The 18,783-nt window shown below is 33.8% G+C and overlaps 2 protein-coding genes across 2 annotated transcripts; one reads left to right on the forward strand and one right to left on the reverse strand.

Moving 5' to 3' along the window:
• Positions 1–1,025: 1,025 nt before the first annotated feature.
• On the reverse strand, positions 1,026–15,543 carry LOC6551390 (odorant receptor 9a). Its single transcript, XM_001977199.3, has 4 exons — positions 15,207–15,543; positions 14,880–15,145; positions 1,421–1,942; positions 1,026–1,218 (listed from the first exon to the last, which is right to left on the reverse strand). Exons 1-4 carry the CDS (start codon positions 15,541–15,543, stop codon positions 1,165–1,167), a joined length of 1,179 nt encoding a protein of 392 aa, XP_001977235.1. The 3' UTR covers positions 1,026–1,164.
• A 1,083-nt stretch (positions 15,544–16,626) lies between these two features.
• Positions 16,627–17,234, forward strand: LOC6551389 (up-regulated during skeletal muscle growth protein 5). Its single transcript, XM_001977198.3, has 3 exons — positions 16,627–16,765; positions 16,837–16,913; positions 16,998–17,234. The coding sequence occupies exons 2-3, from the start codon at positions 16,839–16,841 to the stop codon at positions 17,067–17,069; spliced, it is 147 nt and encodes a 48-aa protein (XP_001977234.1). The 5' UTR covers positions 16,627–16,765; positions 16,837–16,838; the 3' UTR covers positions 17,070–17,234.
• The last annotated feature ends 1,549 nt before the right edge of the window (positions 17,235–18,783 follow it).

Raw genomic sequence — 18,783 nt, forward strand, 5'->3', positions numbered from 1 at the left:
TACACTAGAACTGGCAACACAAAAAGTACATTTGAATTAAGCTTTTATTTTCAGCAAGTACCAATACACTTTCATAACAGTGTTTCTTGATACTTCTATCGATAATAAAAACGCAAAACTTTTACAATTAAATACCTCGTTTGAGTTTGAACGACATGTAGCTAATACATTATACGATTGACACCAACCCATTTCATTTGCAGACTGAGGAACCGATTCAGCTACGGGCCACCCGTCGTATACGTAATTAAGAACTTATGAAATGAAACAGTTGGCAATTAAAGTGCAACGGCCGTGAAATGTGTGAATGATCCGGTCTCAATCGCAAGTGCTGAACTGCCAAAGTATCCAGGTATCCAATCAAGCAGCTCAGTGTTGCGTGTACTTAAGACTTTTGCATCCAACAGATATCAACCTACCTGCTCCATAGCTGTGGATAGTCGCCTGTCATCAATCACGGCTCGAACAGGAAATCGTTACAGCCAGCTAGGAAATGGGTCGAACATGGATGCCAGTGGCACTGGCTGGAGTCTGACTGGGAAATCGCGGGGAGATACGCTTAGTTTGCAGCGATATCGCTTGCAATCTGCTCTACTTCCTACCAAAAAAAAAAAATAAATAAAAAAAACACGCCTCGCATCTGAACTTTTCTTATTTTCCTTTGGGCTAAGAAAAACAGCTCAAGTTTAAAAAAGAAGTCTCGTCATGATGGGTGGCAGTGAATGGCAGTGACGTCTGGCCTCCACATTTGCCCCAACTCATTCCCCCAATGTTGCGTATTTTGCCTGGCTCGTTATAAAAATAAAACAAATTAATCCAACAAGCTCAGCGCAGCTGGAGATTCAAAGATGGGAATACTCAATTGGTGAATGAAATTGGAAGTGAGTTTCATCGCTCTGATTCCCGATAATATGAAAACTTTGTAGTTGAGCTGTTACCTCGAAATTTCTGTGGAAACTGAGTGCACCTGTTATGCACTCAGCAACATTTTTGTATAATTACACAAAACATAAGCAGCATTTAAATTGATTTACTAGTTTGAAATATATCTTCAAGCTTATACTAAATATCCATTATTATATTGTTGATGAACTCGAATTGTCGCAAACTCAAATGCTTAACTGCTTAAAATGCAGCCTCCTGCGATTCATTTTGATGTCCTTTTTAGGCATTAAAGGAGCGCAACATCATGATGTACGACACGGCAGAGCGAACAATCTGCAAAATAAAATTTAAGGTACATTTAATAAATAAATATTAATTGTACGGCACATTTAATAAATAAATTTGCAAGTACAATGTCTCCAACATGCTCCATAAAGACAGATGAAAAGAAAAAGGAAAGAAAGACAAGAGCTACAAGTGTTTTATTTCTCCTCGTGTATTTCTGCGGCACGTGGCAATGGTTACGGAAACTCACCGTCGAGAAGGTGGCCATGCTGGCCTCGAAAAAGTAGCCCTTCATCTGGCAAGGTCGTTGGGCGCGCATGGCGGCAATGAGGAGGGCTCTCTTGGTGGGTGGCGAGTAGTCGGTCCAGTTGCTCTCGTACAGCCCGTTTCCGAAATCCAGGCTGGCGCTCTTGATATTCTCACCGCACTTGGAGTAGATGAACAGGGCAATGAGCAGCGAACCCACAAAGGCGATGAAGTAGAGGCTCTGCGGATTGGGAAACAGATCCGCCACCTGGAATCCAATGAAGCAGATTTGCAGGGCGGACAGAAAGAACTGCAGAAAGATCAGCGGGCGGTACTTGTCCGCTATGTGATCGGCGATCTGGAGGCCCTTCTGGTGCAGCCGCAGCACCTGGACGAGCCCCTCCAGCTCCTCCTTTCCGCCCCCCGCCGGCAGGTGGATCATCCGGTGCTTGGCGATCTTGAAAATGGCGCACACGTTGTAGGTGAAAAAGAAAAGCAGCGTGTCCACGCAAAGCGCCATGGTTACCTTAAATTTAAAGAAGTGTAGACGCACACCTCGTTACATTTTTTTTAAACTAAATCGCGAAAATTTGTTTTAAAATATATATCCAATAATCAGCAGAAAGTAGTAAGGGTAGTAACCCCATTAAACAGTCTTCATTTTAGCTGTGCCAAGTTGTGGAGAAAAGCCCGTTTAAAAATATCAGATTTTTTACATTTTTCTATTATTTTTTTTTGGTAAAAATTATCAGTATTTTTTCGATAGCAAAAAAAGTAGTTGTTCAAAAGTGGAATGCCATACCTCGTTGAATTTGTAACAAAATTCCCTATCCACCTGTGTTCAAACTTGGAAACTTTTATTTTTTGCCATTTTTCGCAAATTTTGATGGGGGTACCCCTTATCGAAAATGCGAAATTTTGTTAAAATTTATTTTTTCGAAAATCATAAAAGTAGTGATAGGCATAGTTAGCTATGTTTATTAGCAGCACAAAACAGTCTTCATTTTAGCTGTGCCTTCTTTTTTGGCTAAGTTATGGCGAAAACCCAGTTTGAAAATATCCGATTTTTGACAAAATTTTTTTTATGATTATTTTTTGATAAAAAATAAACGGTTTTTTTGCGATAGCAATAAAAATAGTTGTCCAAACCTAGAATGTCATACCCCGTTGAATTCGTAACAAAATTTCCCATCGACGTGTATTCAAAAAAGTAAATTCTAATTTTTTGCCATTTTTCGCAAATTTTGATGGGGGTACCCCTTATCGAAAATGCGAAATTTTGTTAAAATTTATTTTTTCGAAAATCATAAAAGTAGTGATAGGCATAGTTAGCTATGTTTATTAGCAGCACAAAACAGTCTTCATTTTAGCTGTGCCTTCTTTTTTGGCTAAGTTATGGCGAAAACCCAGTTTGAAAATATCCGATTTTTGACAAAATTTTTTTTATGATTATTTTTTGATAAAAATAATCGGTTTTTTTGCGATAGCAACAAAAATAGTTGTCCAAACCTAGAATGTCATACCCCGTTGAATTCGTAACAAAATTTCCCATCGACGTGTATTCAAAAAAGTAAATTCTAATTTTTTGCCATTTTTCGCAAATTTGATGGGGGTACCCCTTATCGAAAATGCGAAATTTTGTTAAAATTTATTTTTTCGAAAATCATAAAAGTAGTGATAGGCATAGTTAGCTATGTTTATTAGCAGCACAAAACAGTCTTCATTTTAGCTGTGCCTTCTTTTTTGGCTAAGTTATGGCGAAAACCCAGTTTGAAAATATCCGATTTTTGACAAAATTTTTTTTATGATTATTTTTTGATAAAAAATAAACGGTTTTTTTTGCGATAGCAATAAAAATAGTTGTCCAAACCTAGAATGTCATACCCCGTTGAATTCGTAACAAAATTTCCCATCGACGTGTATTCAAAAAAGTAAATTCTAATTTTTTGCCATTTTTCGCAAATTTTGATGGGGGTACCCCTTATCGAAAATGCGAAATTTTGTTAAAATTTATTTTTTCGAAAATCATAAAAGTAGTGATAGGCATAGTTAGCTATGTTTATTAGCAGCACAAAACAGTCTTCATTTTAGCTGTGCCTTCTTTTTTGGCTAAGTTATGGCGAAAACCCAGTTTGAAAATATCCGATTTTTGACAACATTTTTTTTTATGATTATTTTTTGATAAAAATAATCGGTTTTTTTGCGATAGCAATAAAAATAGTTGTCCAAACCTAGAATGTCATACCCCGTTGAATTCGTAACAAAATTTCCCATCGACGTGTATTCAAAAAAGTAAATTCTAATTTTTTGCCATTTTTCGCAAATTTTGATGGGGGTACCCCTTATCGAATATGCGAAATTTTGTTAAAATTTATTTTTTCGAAAATCATAAAAGTAGTGATAGGCATAGTTAGCTATGTTTATTAGCAGCACAAAACAGTCTTCATTTTAGCTGTGCCTTCTTTTTTGGCTAAGTTATGGCGAAAACCCAGTTTGAAAATATCCGATTTTTGACAAATTTTTTTTTATGATTATTTTTTGATAAAAATAATCGGTTTTTTTGCGATAGCAATAAAAATAGTTGTCCAAACCTAGAATGTCATACCCCGTTGAATTCGTAACAAAATTTCCCATCGACGTGTATTCAAAAAAGTAAATTCTAATTTTTTGCCATTTTTCGCAAATTTTGATGGGGGTACCCCTTATCGAATATGCGAAATTTTGTTAAAATTTATTTTTTCGAAAATCATAAAAGTAGTGATAGGCATAGTTAGCTATGTTTATTAGCAGCACAAAACTGTCTTCATTTTAGCTGTGCCTTCTTTTTTGGCTAAGTTATGGCGAAAACCCAGTTTGAAAATATCCGATTTTTGACAAAATTTTTTTTATGATTATTTTTTGATAAAAATAATCGGTTTTTTTGCGATAGCAACAAAAATAGTTGTCCAAACCTAGAATGTCATACCCCGTTGAATTCGTAACAAAATTTCCCATCGACGTGTATTCAAAAAAGTAAATTCTAATTTTTTGCCATTTTTCGCAAATTTTGATGGGGGTACCCCTTATCGAAAATGCGAAATTTTGTTAAAACTTATTTTTTCGAAAATCATAAAAGTAGTGATAGGCATAGTTAGCTATGTTTATTAGCAGCACAAAACAGTCTTCATTTTAGCTGTGCCTTCTTTTTTGGCTAAGTTATGGCGAAAACCCAGTTTGAAAATATCCGATTTTTGACAAAATTTTTTTTTTTTTTGATAAAAAATAAACGGTTTTTTTTGCGATAGCAATAAAAATAGTTGTCCAAACCTAGAATGTCATACCCCGTTGAATTCGTAACAAAATTTCCCATCGACGTGAATTCAAAAAAGTAAATTCTAATTTTTTGCCATTTTTCGCAAATTTTGATGGGGGTACCCCTTATCGAAAATGCGAAATTTTGTTAAAATTTATTTTTTCGAAAATCATAAAAGTAGTGATAGGCATAGTTAGCTATGTTTATTAGCAGCACAAAACAGTCTTCATTTTAGCTGTGCCTTCTTTTTTGGCTAAGTTATGGCGAAAACCCAGTTTGAAAATATCCGATTTTTGACAAAATTTTTTTTATGATTATTTTTTGATAAAAAATAAACGGTTTTTTTGCGATAACAATAAAAATAGTTGTCCAAACCTAGAATGTCATACCCCGTTGAATTCGTAACAAAATTTCCCATCGACGTGTATTCAAAAAAGTAAATTCTAATTTTTTGCCATTTTTCGCAAATTTTGATGGGGGTACCCCTTATCGAAAATGCGAAATTTTGTTAAAATTTATTTTTTCGAAAATCATAAAAGTAGTGATAGGCATAGTTAGCTATGTTTATTAGCAGCACAAAACTGTCTTCATTTTAGCTGTGCCTTCTTTTTTGGCTAAGTTATGGCGAAAACCCAGTTTGAAAATATCCGATTTTTGACAACATTTTTTTTATGATTATTTTTTGATAAAAATAATCGGTTTTTTTGCGATAGCAATAAAAATAGTTGTCCAAACCTAGAATGTCATACCCCGTTGAATTCGTAACGAAATTTCCCATCGACGTGTATTCAAAAAAGTAAATTCTAATTTTTTGCCATTTTTCGCAAATTTTGATGGGGGTACCCCTTATCGAAAATGCGAAATTTTGTAAAAATTTATTTTTTCGAAAATCATAAAAGTAGTGATAGGCATAGTTAGCTATGTTTATTAGCAGCACAAAACAGTATTCATTTTAGCTGTGCCTTCTTTTTTGGCTAAGTTATGGCGAAAACCAAGTTTGAAAATATCCGATTTTTGACAACATTTTTTTTATGATTATTTTTTGATAAATAGCAATAGCAATTGCGATAGCAATAAAAATAGTTGTCCAAACCTAGAATGTTATACCCCGTTGAATTCGTAACAAAATTTCCCATCGACGTGTATTCAAAAAAGTAAATTCTAATTTTTTGCCATTTTTCGCAAATTTTGATGGGGGTACCCCTTATCGAAAATGCGAAATTTTGTTAAAATTTATTTTTTCGAAAATCATAAAAGTAGTGATAGGCATAGTTAGCTATGTTTATTAGCAGCACAAAACTGTCTTCATTTTAGCTGTGCCTTCTTTTTTGGCTAAGTTATGGCGAAAACCCAGTTTGAAAATATCCGATTTTTGACAAAATTTTTTTATGATTATTTTTTGATAAAAAATAAACGGTTTTTTTGCGATAACAATAAAAATAGTTGTCCAAACCTAGAATGTCATACCCCGTTGAATTCGTAACAAAATTTCCCATCGACGTGTATTCAAAAAAGTAAATTCTAATTTTTTGCCATTTTTCGCAAATTTTGATGGGGGTACCCCTTATCGAAAATGCGAAATTTTGTTAAAACTTATTTTTTCGAAAATCATAAAAGTAGTGATAGGCATAGTTAGCTATGTTTATTAGCAGCACAAAACAGTCTTCATTTTAGCTGTGCCTTCTTTTTTGGCTAAGTTATGGCGAAAACCCAGTTTGAAAATATCCGATTTTTGACAAAATTTTTTTTTTTTTTGATAAAAAATAAACGGTTTTTTTTGCGATAGCAATAAAAATAGTTGTCCAAACCTAGAATGTCATACCCCGTTGAATTCGTAACAAAATTTCCCATCGACGTGAATTCAAAAAAGTAAATTCTAATTTTTTGCCATTTTTCGCAAATTTTGATGGGGGTACCCCTTATCGAAAATGCGAAATTTTGTTAAAATTTATTTTTTCGAAAATCATAAAAGTAGTGATAGGCATAGTTAGCTATGTTTATTAGCAGCACAAAACAGTCTTCATTTTAGCTGTGCCTTCTTTTTTGGCTAAGTTATGGCGAAAACCCAGTTTGAAAATATCCGATTTTTGACAAAATTTTTTTTATGATTATTTTTTGATAAAAAATAAACGGTTTTTTTGCGATAACAATAAAAATAGTTGTCCAAACCTAGAATGTCATACCCCGTTGAATTCGTAACAAAATTTCCCATCGACGTGTATTCAAAAAAGTAAATTCTAATTTTTTGCCATTTTTCGCAAATTTTGATGGGGGTACCCCTTATCGAAAATGCGAAATTTTGTTAAAATTTATTTTTTCGAAAATCATAAAAGTAGTGATAGGCATAGTTAGCTATGTTTATTAGCAGCACAAAACTGTCTTCATTTTAGCTGTGCCTTCTTTTTTGGCTAAGTTATGGCGAAAACCCAGTTTGAAAATATCCGATTTTTGACAACATTTTTTTTATGATTATTTTTTGATAAAAATAATCGGTTTTTTTGCGATAGCAATAAAAATAGTTGTCCAAACCTAGAATGTCATACCCCGTTGAATTCGTAACGAAATTTCCCATCGACGTGTATTCAAAAAAGTAAATTCTAATTTTTTGCCATTTTTCGCAAATTTTGATGGGGGTACCCCTTATCGAAAATGCGAAATTTTGTAAAAATTTATTTTTTCGAAAATCATAAAAGTAGTGATAGGCATAGTTAGCTATGTTTATTAGCAGCACAAAACAGTCTTCATTTTAGCTGTGCCTTCTTTTTTGGCTAAGTTATGGCGAAAACCCAGTTTGATAATATCCGATTTTTGACAAAATTTTTTTTATGATTATTTTTTGATAAAAATAATCGGTTTTTTTGCGATAGCAATAAAAATAGTTGTCCAAACCTAGAATGTCATACCCCGTTGAATTTGTAACAAAATTTCCCATCGACGTGTATTCAAAAAAGTAAATTCTAATTTTTTGCCATTTTTCGCAAATTTTGATAGGGGTACCCCTTATCGAAAATGCGAAATTTTGTTAAAATTTATTTTTTCGAAAATCATAAAAGTAGTGATAGGCATAGTTAGCTATGTTTATTAGCAGCACAAAACTGTCTTCATTTTAGCTGTGCCTTCTTTTTTGGCTAAGTTATGGCGAAAACCCAGTTTGAAAATATCCGATTTTTGACAAAATTTTTTTTATGATTATTTTTTGATAAAAATAATCGGTTTTTTTGCGATAGCAATAAAAATAGTTGTCCAAACCTAGAATGTCATACCCCGTTGAATTCGTAACAAAATTTCCCATCGACGTGTATTCAAAAAAGTAAATTCTAATTTTTTGCCATTTTTCGCAAATTTTGATGGGGGTACCCCTTATCGAAAATGCGAAATTTTGTTAAAATTTATTTTTTCGAAAATCATAAAAGTAGTGATAGGCATAGTTAGCTATGTTTATTAGCAGCACAAAACTGTCTTCATTTTAGCTGTGCCTTCTTTTTTGGCTAAGTTATGGCGAAAACCCAGTTTGAAAATATCCGATTTTTGACAACATTTTTTTTATGATTATTTTTTGATAAAAATAATCGGTTTTTTTGCGATAGCAATAAAAATAGTTGTCCAAACCTAGAATGTCATACCCCGTTGAATTCGTAACGAAATTTCCCATCGACGTGTATTCAAAAAAGTAAATTCTAATTTTTTGCCATTTTTCGCAAATTTTGATGGGGGTACCCCTTATCGAAAATGCGAAATTTTGTAAAAATTTATTTTTTCGAAAATCATAAAAGTAGTGATAGGCATAGTTAGCTATGTTTATTAGCAGCACAAAACAGTCTTCATTTTAGCTGTGCCTTCTTTTTTGGCTAAGTTATGGCGAAAACCCAGTTTGATAATATCCGATTTTTGACAAAATTTTTTTTATGATTATTTTTTGATAAAAATAATCGGTTTTTTTGCGATAGCAATAAAAATAGTTGTCCAAACCTAGAATGTCATACCCCGTTGAATTTGTAACAAAATTTCCCATCGACGTGTATTCAAAAAAGTAAATTCTAATTTTTTGCCATTTTTTGCAAATTTTGATAGGGGTACCCCTTATCGAAAATGCGAAATTTTGTTAAAATTTATTTTTTCGAAAATCATAAAAGTAGTGATAGGCATAGTTAGCTATGTTTATTAGCAGCACAAAACTGTCTTCATTTTAGCTGTGCCTTCTTTTTTGGCTAAGTTATGGCGAAAACCCAGTTTGAAAATATCCGATTTTTGACAAAATTTTTTTTATGATTATTTTTTGATAAAAATAATCGGTTTTTTTGCGATAGCAATAAAAATAGTTGTCCAAACCTAGAATGTCATACCCCGTTGAATTCGTAACAAAATTTCCCATCGACGTGTATTCAAAAAAGTAAATTCTAATTTTTTGCCATTTTTCGCAAATTTTGATGGGGGTACCCCTTATCGAAAATGCGAAATTTTGTTAAAATTTATTTTTTCGAAAATCAGAAAAGTAGTGATAGGCATAGTTAGCTATGTTTATTAGCAGCACAAAACTGTCTTCATTTTAGCTGTGCCTTCTTTTTTGGCTAAGTTATGGCGAAAACCCAGTTTGATAATATCCGATTTTTGACAAAATTTTTTTTATGATTATTTTTTGATAAAAATAATCGGTTTTTTTGCGATAGCAATAAAAATAGTTGTCCAAACCTAGAATGTCATACCCCGTTGAATTTGTAACAAAATTTCCCATCGACGTGTATTCAAAAAAGTAAATTCTAATTTTTTGCCATTTTTCGCAAATTTTGATGGGGGTACCCCTTATCGAAAATGCGAAATTTTGTTAAAATTTATTTTTTCGAAAATCATAAAAGTAGTGATAGGCATAGTTAGCTATGTTTATTAGCAGCACAAAACTGTCTTCATTTTAGCTGTGCCTTCTTTTTTGGCTAAGTTATGGCGAAAACCCAGTTTGAAAATATCCGATTTTTGACAAAATTTTTTTTATGATTATTTTTTGATAAAAATAATCGGTTTTTTTGCGATAGCAATAAAAATAGTTGTCCAAACCTAGAATGTCATACCCCGTTGAATTCGTAACAAAATTTCCCATCGACGTGTATTCAAAAAAGTAAATTCTAATTTTTTGCCATTTTTCGCAAATTTTGATGGGGGTACCCCTTATCGAAAATGCGAAATTTTGTTAAAATTTATTTTTTCGAAAATCATAAAAGTAGTGATAGGCATAGTTAGCTATGTTTATTAGCAGCACAAAACAGTCTTCATTTTAGCTGTGCCTTCTTTTTTGGCTAAGTTATGGCGAAAACCCAGTTTGATAATATCCGATTTTTGACAAAAATTTTTTTATGATTATTTTTTGATAAAAATAATCGGTTTTTTTGCGATAGCAATAAAAATAGTTGTCCAAACCTAGAATGTCATACCCCGTTGAATTTGTAACAAAATTTCCCATCGACGTGTATTCAAAAAAGTAAATTCTAATTTTTTGCCATTTTTCGCAAATTTTGATAGGGGTACCCCTTATCGAAAATGCGAAATTTTGTTAAAATTTATTTTTTCGAAAATCATAAAAGTAGTGATAGGCATAGTTAGCTATGTTTATTAGCAGCACAAAACTGTCTTCATTTTAGCTGTGCCTTCTTTTTTGGCTAAGTTATGGCGAAAACCCAGTTTGAAAATATCCGATTTTTGACAAAATTTTTTTTATGATTATTTTTTGATAAAAATAATCGGTTTTTTTGCGATAGCAATAAAAATAGTTGTCCAAACCTAGAATGTCATACCCCGTTGAATTCGTAACAAAATTTCCCATTGACGTGTATTCAAAAAAGTAAATTCTAATTTTTTGCCATTTTTCGCAAATTTTGATGGGGGTACCCCTTATCGAAAATGCGAAATTTTGTTAAAATTTATTTTTTCGAAAATCATAAAAGTAGTGATAGGCATAGTTAGCTATGTTTATTAGCAGCACAAAACAGTCTTCATTTTAGCTGTGCCTTCTTTTTTGGCTAAGTTATGGCGAAAACCCAGTTTGAAAATATCCGATTTTTGACAAAATTTTTTTTATGATTATTTTTTGATAAAAATAATCGGTTTTTTTGCGATAGCAATAAAAATAGTTGTCCAAACCTAGAATGTTATACCCCGTTGAAATCGTAACAAAATTTCCCATCGACGTGTATTCAAAAAAGTAAATTCTAATTTTTTGCCATTTTTCGCAAATTTTGATGGGGGTACCCCTTATCGAAAATGCGAAATTTTGTTAAAATTTATTTTTTCGAAAATCAGAAAAGTAGTGATAGGCATAGTTAGCTATGTTAATTAGCAGCACAAAACAGTCTTCAAATTTAGCTGTGCCCCCTTTTTTGGCTAAGTTATGGCGAAAACCCAGTTTGAAAATATCCGATTTTTGACAAAATTTTTTTTATGATTATTTTTTGATAAAAATAATCGGTTTTTTTTGCGATAGCAATAAAAATAGTTGTCCAAACCTAGAATGTCATACCCCGTTGAATTCGTAACAAAATTTCCCATCGACGTGTATTCAAAAAAGTAAATTCTAATTTTTTGCCATTTTTCGCAAATTTTGATGGGGGTACCCCTTATCGAAAATGCGAAATTTTGTTAAAATTTATTTTTTCGAAAATCATAAAAGTAGTGATAGGCATAGTTAGCTATGTTTATTAGCAGCACAAAACTGTCTTCATTTTAGCTGTGCCTTCTTTTTTGGCTAAGTTATGGCGAAAACGCAGTTTGAAAATATCCGATTTTTGACAACATTTTTTTTATGATTATTTTTTGATAAAAATAATCGGTTTTTTTGCGATAGCAATAAAAATAGTTGTCCAAACCTAGAATGTCATACCCCGTTGAATTCGTAACAAAATTTCCCATCGACGTGTATTCAAAAAAGTAAATTCTAATTTTTTGCCATTTTTCGCAAATTTTGATGGGGGTACCCCTTATCGAAAATGCGAAATTTTGTTAAAATTTATTTTTTCGAAAATCATAAAAGTAGTGATAGGCATAGTTAGCTATGTTTATTAGCAGCACAAAACAGTCTTCATTTTAGCTGTGCCTTCTTTTTTGGCTAAGTTATGGCGAAAACCCAGTTTGAAAATATCCGATTTTTGACAAAATTTTTTTTATGATTATTTTTTGATAAAAATAATCGGTTTTTTTGCGATAGCAATAAAAATAGTTGTCCAAACCTAAAATGTCATACCCCGTTGAATTCGTAACAAAATTTCCCATCGACGTGTATTCAAAAAAGTAAATTCTAATTTTTTGCCATTTTTCGCAAATTTTGATGGGGGTACCCCTTATCGAAAATGCGAAATTTTGTTAAAATTTATTTTTTCGAAAATCAGAAAAGTAGTGATAGGCATAGTTAGCTATGTTTATTAGCAGCACAAAACTGTCTTCATTTTAGCTGTGCCTTCTTTTTTGGCTAAGTTATGGCGAAAACCCAGTTTGATAATATCCGATTTTTGACAAAATTTTTTTTATGATTATTTTTTGATAAAAATAATCGGTTTTTTTGCGATAGCAATAAAAATAGTTGTCCAAACCTAGAATGTCATACCCCGTTGAATTTGTAACAAAATTTCCCATCGACGTGTATTCAAAAAAGTAAATTCTAATTTTTTGCCATTTTTCGCAAATTTTGATAGGGGTACCCCTTATCGAAAATGCGAAATTTTGTTAAAATTTATTTTTTCGAAAATCATAAAAGTAGTGATAGGCATAGTTAGCTATGTTTATTAGCAGCACAAAACTGTCTTCATTTTAGCTGTGCCTTCTTTTTTGGCTAAGTTATGGCGAAAACCCAGTTTGAAAATATCCGATTTTTGACAAAATTTTTTTTATGATTATTTTTTGATAAAAATAATCGGTTTTTTTGCGATAGCAATAAAAATAGTTGTCCAAACCTAGAATGTCATACCCCGTTGAATTCGTAACAAAATTTCCCATCGACGTATATTCAAAAAAGTAAATTCTAATTTTTTGCCATTTTTCGCAAATTTTGATGGGGGTACCCCTTATCGAAAATGCGAAATTTTGTTAAAATTTATTTTTTCGAAAATCATAAAAGTAGTGATAGGCATAGTTAGCTATGTTTATTAGCAGCACAAAACAGTCTTCATTTTAGCTGTGCCTTCTTTTTTGGCTAAGTTATGGCGAAAACCCAGTTTGATAATATCCGATTTTTGACAAAATTTTTTTTATGATTATTTTTTGATAAAAATAATCGGTTTTTTTGCGATAGCAATAAAAATAGTTGTCCAAACCTAGAATGTCATACCCCGTTGAATTTGTAACAAAATTTCCCATCGACGTGTATTCAAAAAAGTAAATTCTAATTTTTTGCCATTTTTCGCAAATTTTGATAGGGGTACCCCTTCCCCATCAAAATTTGCGAAAAATGGCAAAAAATTAGAATTTACTTTTTTAAAATATCGAAAATGCGAAATTTTGTTAAAATTTATTTTTTCGAAAATCATAAAAGTAGTGATAGGCATAGTTAGCTATGTTTATTAGCAGCACAAAACAGTCTTCATTTTAGCTGTGCCTTCTTTTTTGGCTAAGTTATGGCGAAAACCCAGTTTGAAAATATCCGATTTTTGACAAAATTTTTTTTATGATTATTTTTTGATAAAAATAATCGGTTTTTTTGCGATAGCAATAAAAATAGTTGTCCAAACCTAGAATGTTATACCCCGTTGAAATCGTAACAAAATTTCCCATCGACGTGTATTCAAAAAAGTAAATTCTAATTTTTTGCCATTTTTCGCAAATTTTGATGGGGGTACCCCTTATCGAAAATGCGAAATTTTGTTAAAATTTATTTTTTCGAAAATCATAAAAGTAGTGATAGGCATAGTTAGCTATGTTAATTAGCAGCACAAAACAGTCTTCAAATTTAGCTGTGCCCCCTTTTTTGGCTAAGTTATGGCGAAAACCCAGTTTGAAAATATCCGATTTTTGACAAAATTTTTTTTATGATTATTTTTTGATAAAAATAATCGGTTTTTTTGCGATAGCAATAAAAATAGTTGTCCAAACCTAGAATGTCATACCCCGTTGAATTCGTAACAAAATTTCCCATCGACGTGTATTCAAAAAAGTAAATTCTAATTTTTTGCCATTTTTCGCAAATTTTGATGGGGGTACCCCTTATCGAAAATGCGAAATTTTGTTAAAATTTATTTTTTCGAAAATCATAAAAGTAGTGATAGGCATAGTTAGCTATGTTAATTAGCAGCACAAAACAGTCTTCATTATAGCTGTGCCCCCTTTTTCGGCCAAGTTATGGCGGAAACCCAGTTTGAAAATATCCGATTTTTGACAAAATTTTTTTTATGATTATTTTTTGATAAAAATAATCGGTTTTTTTGCGATAGCAATAAAAATAGTTGTCCAAACCTAGAATGTCATACCCCGTTGAATTCGTAACAAAATTTCCCATCGACGTGTATTCAAAAAAGTAAATTCTAATTTTTTGCCATTTTTCGCAAATTTTGATGGGGGTACCCCTTATCGAAAATGCGAAATTTTGTTAAAATTTATTTTTTCGAAAATCATAAAAGTAGTGATAGGCATAGTTAGCTATGTTTATTAGCAGGACAAAACAGTCTTCATTTTAGCTGTGCCTTCTTTTTTGGCTAAGTTATGGCGAAAACCCAGTTTGAAAATATCCGATTTTTGACAAAATTTTTTTTATGATTATTTTTTGATAAAAATAATCGGTTTTTTTGCGATAGCAATAAAAATAGTTGTCCAAACCTAGAATGTTATACCCCGTTGAATTCGTAACAAAATTTCCCATCGACGTGTATTCAAAAAAGTAAATTCTAATTTTTTGCCATTTTTCGCAAATTTTGATGGGGGTACCCCTTATCGAAAATGAGAAATTTTGTTAAAATTTATTTTTTCGAAAATCATAAAAGAAATCATAAAAACCCAGTTTGAAAATATCAGATTTTTGACAAAATTTTTTTTTATGTTTTTTTTTTGATACAAAATAGCAAAAAAAAAGTAGTTGTCCAAAGTCGTTGAAATTCTAACAGAATTCCCTATCCACCTGTATGCAAACTTGGAAACTTTAATATTAGCCGATGCCACTATACCTTTGTACGAATATTTTTAAATTAGAAAAATAAGCACTTACTGCACTATAGCTGGCCATCACATTCCACAGATAGGTAGGCACATACCACATGACCACCTGGAGATCGTACGGGTAAACCCCGTTGTGGGGCAGCTCCAGGTGAATCTCGTCGCCGCGAATCGAGGAGAGTATTATGCCCACAAAGGGCTTCAAGGCCGCAAAGATCCCAGCCAATCCAAAACAGCGGGTGTACGTAAGACTGAGCAACTGGTCACTTTGATTCTCCACTTCGATGATATCCCGCGCATCCGGCCACACACTGATTTCTGCATATTATACATTATATTGTATTGTATATAAATCTTTTTCATTGTTATAGAAACATACCTTTGGCCAAGATGGCCCTGATGTGGTAGATCAGGCCGACGAACTCCTTGCGATGATAGCAGAAGAGCAGGAACTTAACCAGGGTCAGCATGCTGGCGAAGGTGGAGCCCAGGGTGTCGGAGAGCAGGCTCACCTGGGTGATGTACTCGTGGGCGGCCAGGAACATGGGCACCATGAACAGGAAAAGTGGTCCCATTGTGACAAACGTCAGCCACGGACGGTCGTTCTCCATCGTGGGACTCCACAAATCGATGCCCATGCAGCGATAAACAAGGATTTGCACCCGCAAGGATTGGTCCTTTTCCTCCTCTTTTTTCCCTTGGACCTCGTCGCTCATCTTTAACTGGCGGAATGTACGGTCGTTGGGTTCTTATACTTTCTACAGAGTGGGCGTGGAAGTTAATGTCACGTCAAAAATACAGTAAAGCTTCTACGGACCTAAATAAATCTAGTTGCTTTAACCCATAATTTTCTTTGTGTATGTATGCATTTCTGAGTAGTTACATAAAAACTAAAATTCTTTTTGATTTAAAATATATTCTTAATACGACCAAGTTCAACTTGGCAGAGATTCGAGTAAGGTAGGTAGGACTGTACATACTTTTTTTTACTTTCACTAATTGTTGAGTCGGTGGATTTGGCACTACTTTCATTTAATATGCTTCCTTTGTGCACGGATTTGTGGGTTAAATGGGTGTGGACCTGGGTGGACTTCAAGTGCATTTATGGCTCTAATTATACGATTTTTTCCGCCTTTCGCCGCATTCTGTTTAATGCCGGCCCTTTCACTCGCTCGTCTTGACAATCAAATGGCAGTCTTTAGTTCCCAGGAAGTGCATTATAATTTTAATGAGTCTGTGCAGATTTGAGCGACACGACACAAGCAAATAGATGTGGCGCATTTGTTTTAAGCTCCTTAATTGGACGCGATTAGCAAAGCTGTCGTTGACTTTTGATAAGGATACTATAATTTGTCCGCCCGATGTCTTAAGGACCTCAGGAAAATGTGTCTGGCTTCCAGGATTAAATATTTTCAGTTTATAATATTAAAGTATATTTATGGTACGTTATGTATCAAAATATGTCTGAAAGTTATATTTGGCGTCTTGTATTAAATCTATTCAGTTTATAATTTTAAAGTATATTTATAGTATGTTATGTACTAAAATATTTCCTAAAGTTATATGGTGGAAATAGTTAGTGTTTGTTATAATAAATATGTACATACATTTCAGCTTGATTCAGTGTAATTGTTATACATCCATCAGAACTGTATTTAAGAATTTCAAATTGTCGCGCCAATTAACTTGTTCAGTGTTGATTGCCGCACCGACGGTGTTGGTCAGCTGAAACCCAGTTGGCAAATCCAGCACTTCCAACACTGTACGCCCAGCTCGATAGTATCGATAAGTCCCCACAAGCATCCCACACCACTATCGAATACCGATATGCACCGATAGGCACCGATAAGCACCGATAGGCTCAGTTGTATAACCTCTGCTCGCAAATATTTTTTACAGGCAACTAGCAGCTCGAATTCCGTGCAAATAAACCTTAAGGTGAGTAGCCCAAGTCCGCGCTTCAGCCTTTCACTAAATTCCACTGCAAACGCATCGCTTTCAATACGCAGAAATGGCTGGCGAAGGCGAGAAACTGACCGGCCTGTCGAAAATCTTCAATGGCCAAACCATGAGCGGCCGTGCAAATGTGAGTAGATGGAAACCGAGAACGCCGTGCTCGTGGTAATGCTAATCCGGGTGTTATGCCATCCATTTATCCCGCCCCGTCCAGGTGGCCAAGGCCACGTACGCCGTGGTGGGACTGCTGATCGCCTACCAGGTGCTGAAGCCCAAGAAGAAGTAGAGGGATGCGTCTGCACCAATTCTGCTGCAACTCATCCGCCACAACCGATGTCTTGGATCCGGGAATGCGTGGACCCAGGGCCATCGCTGGATTCCGGATCAGTTTATTTTATGTGTAGTGCAAGACCTTGAAGGAATAAATAAGCTGAGAATGTAACACACTGAACACCCCAAGTGCATTATGTAACGATCCTGGGACTGCCACATGATTTCTGCGCATCACTGCGGTGATACCGATACCATACCGATCTCTGGGCTACCAGGTACACACGGAAACGCATGATCGACCGGGCTAATAATAAGAATAAGTGGCCCACCTGCTTTTTTGCTTCATTGTGGTTTTACAGGAGATAAGCTAACGTCCAGTGCCTACACCACTTGTTAACTGAGTTTCAGCCTAGCAGTAATATGAGAATTGTCCAATATTCTTGAATCCTAATGTTATATGCAGCTTACAGTTCATTCAATCCGTTTGTCTGGCCATCATGAATATTTGCTAACCTTACTGATTGTATGGACAAATGTTTTCACCAATTACCACAATATTAGCAGAAATCTGAGTCCAAAGCGTCAGCCCCTTAATTTCATAAAAAGCTTGAAATGTCAGTGCTAGCTTTAGCAAAAACACAAATTGAAAATGGGGAGATATTAAGAACAAATTCCATGATTCCAGCTGTGCCTTCTAACCCAAACTAAACTCGCTGAAAGGAATAAGCAGTGGTTTTCATTACTCTAGCAACACATCTACCAAACTTCGGGTTTCATTTCATTTTTGGTTTTCTGTTTTTAATATTTTATTTAAAGTTTTTATTTCATTTCAAACTTGCTTTAAATTTCCTCTTTTTCGTGGGTAGGGACTTTTTGAGGGGGCGGGGCGGTGGGCGTAGCGTTCGCTGGCCCATATTTACGAAAATTCAGTATTACTAAAAATTATTTTGAATGAATTGAATGTAAAAATGGTTTACATATATTTGTATGCATTTATATGCCAAGTACTCTTCACTTCTCTTCTCCTATCCTCTCCACCATCGACTACTCTTCCTCTTCGTTCCGTTTCCGGCGTAAACGTCGTCGCTATCGTTATCGTAATCGTTATCATGCTTATGCTGTTTGCTATCCTTGTTTTGGTGGAGACGAAAAACCAGATGATGCATTTAAAATATAGGTATAAATTAATGTTTATATCATTTATCAATATGCTATATAATATACCTTTTACATGTATTGTGTGATAGCAAGCTTGCTTTTTTACTTTTACTCATCATTTTCATAAATTTGTGTTTGCTTTCGATTTCAGTTTGTTTTGCTTTTGTTTTTGTTAATAACTAAACATTGCCTGGCATAGCAAACGTCCCAAATATTTTGGGTTTTTCATATGTGGGCGTGGCTGGGGCGCATGTGTGAGAGAGAGTTTATGTGTGTGTGTGTGTGTGTTTGTTTGTATATGTGGACTAATTAATATCGCTATATGGTTTTCTGTTTTATTTCGGTTTGCTTTTCAGAAGCCTAGCGAAAAGTGCCTTGCTCATGCTTTTCATTTTAATTTTCTTTGCATTGTTTAATTATTAATTCTACTACGCATAGTCCTGCGGAATGTGGCAGGGATTTCCGTGCTCCCATTGGCTTTTGAGAAGTTCAGAGATCCGTGCCCCACTCCGCCGGGTTTTGATCCGAGTATAATCGTTTTAATTACGGTTACTGGGATATATTTGTGA

Source organism: Drosophila erecta, unplaced genomic scaffold, assembly GCF_003286155.1.
Source record: "Drosophila erecta strain 14021-0224.00,06,07 unplaced genomic scaffold, DereRS2 tig00000152-arrow-arrow-pilon, whole genome shotgun sequence".
Lineage (NCBI taxonomy): Eukaryota > Metazoa > Arthropoda > Insecta > Diptera > Drosophilidae > Drosophila > Drosophila erecta.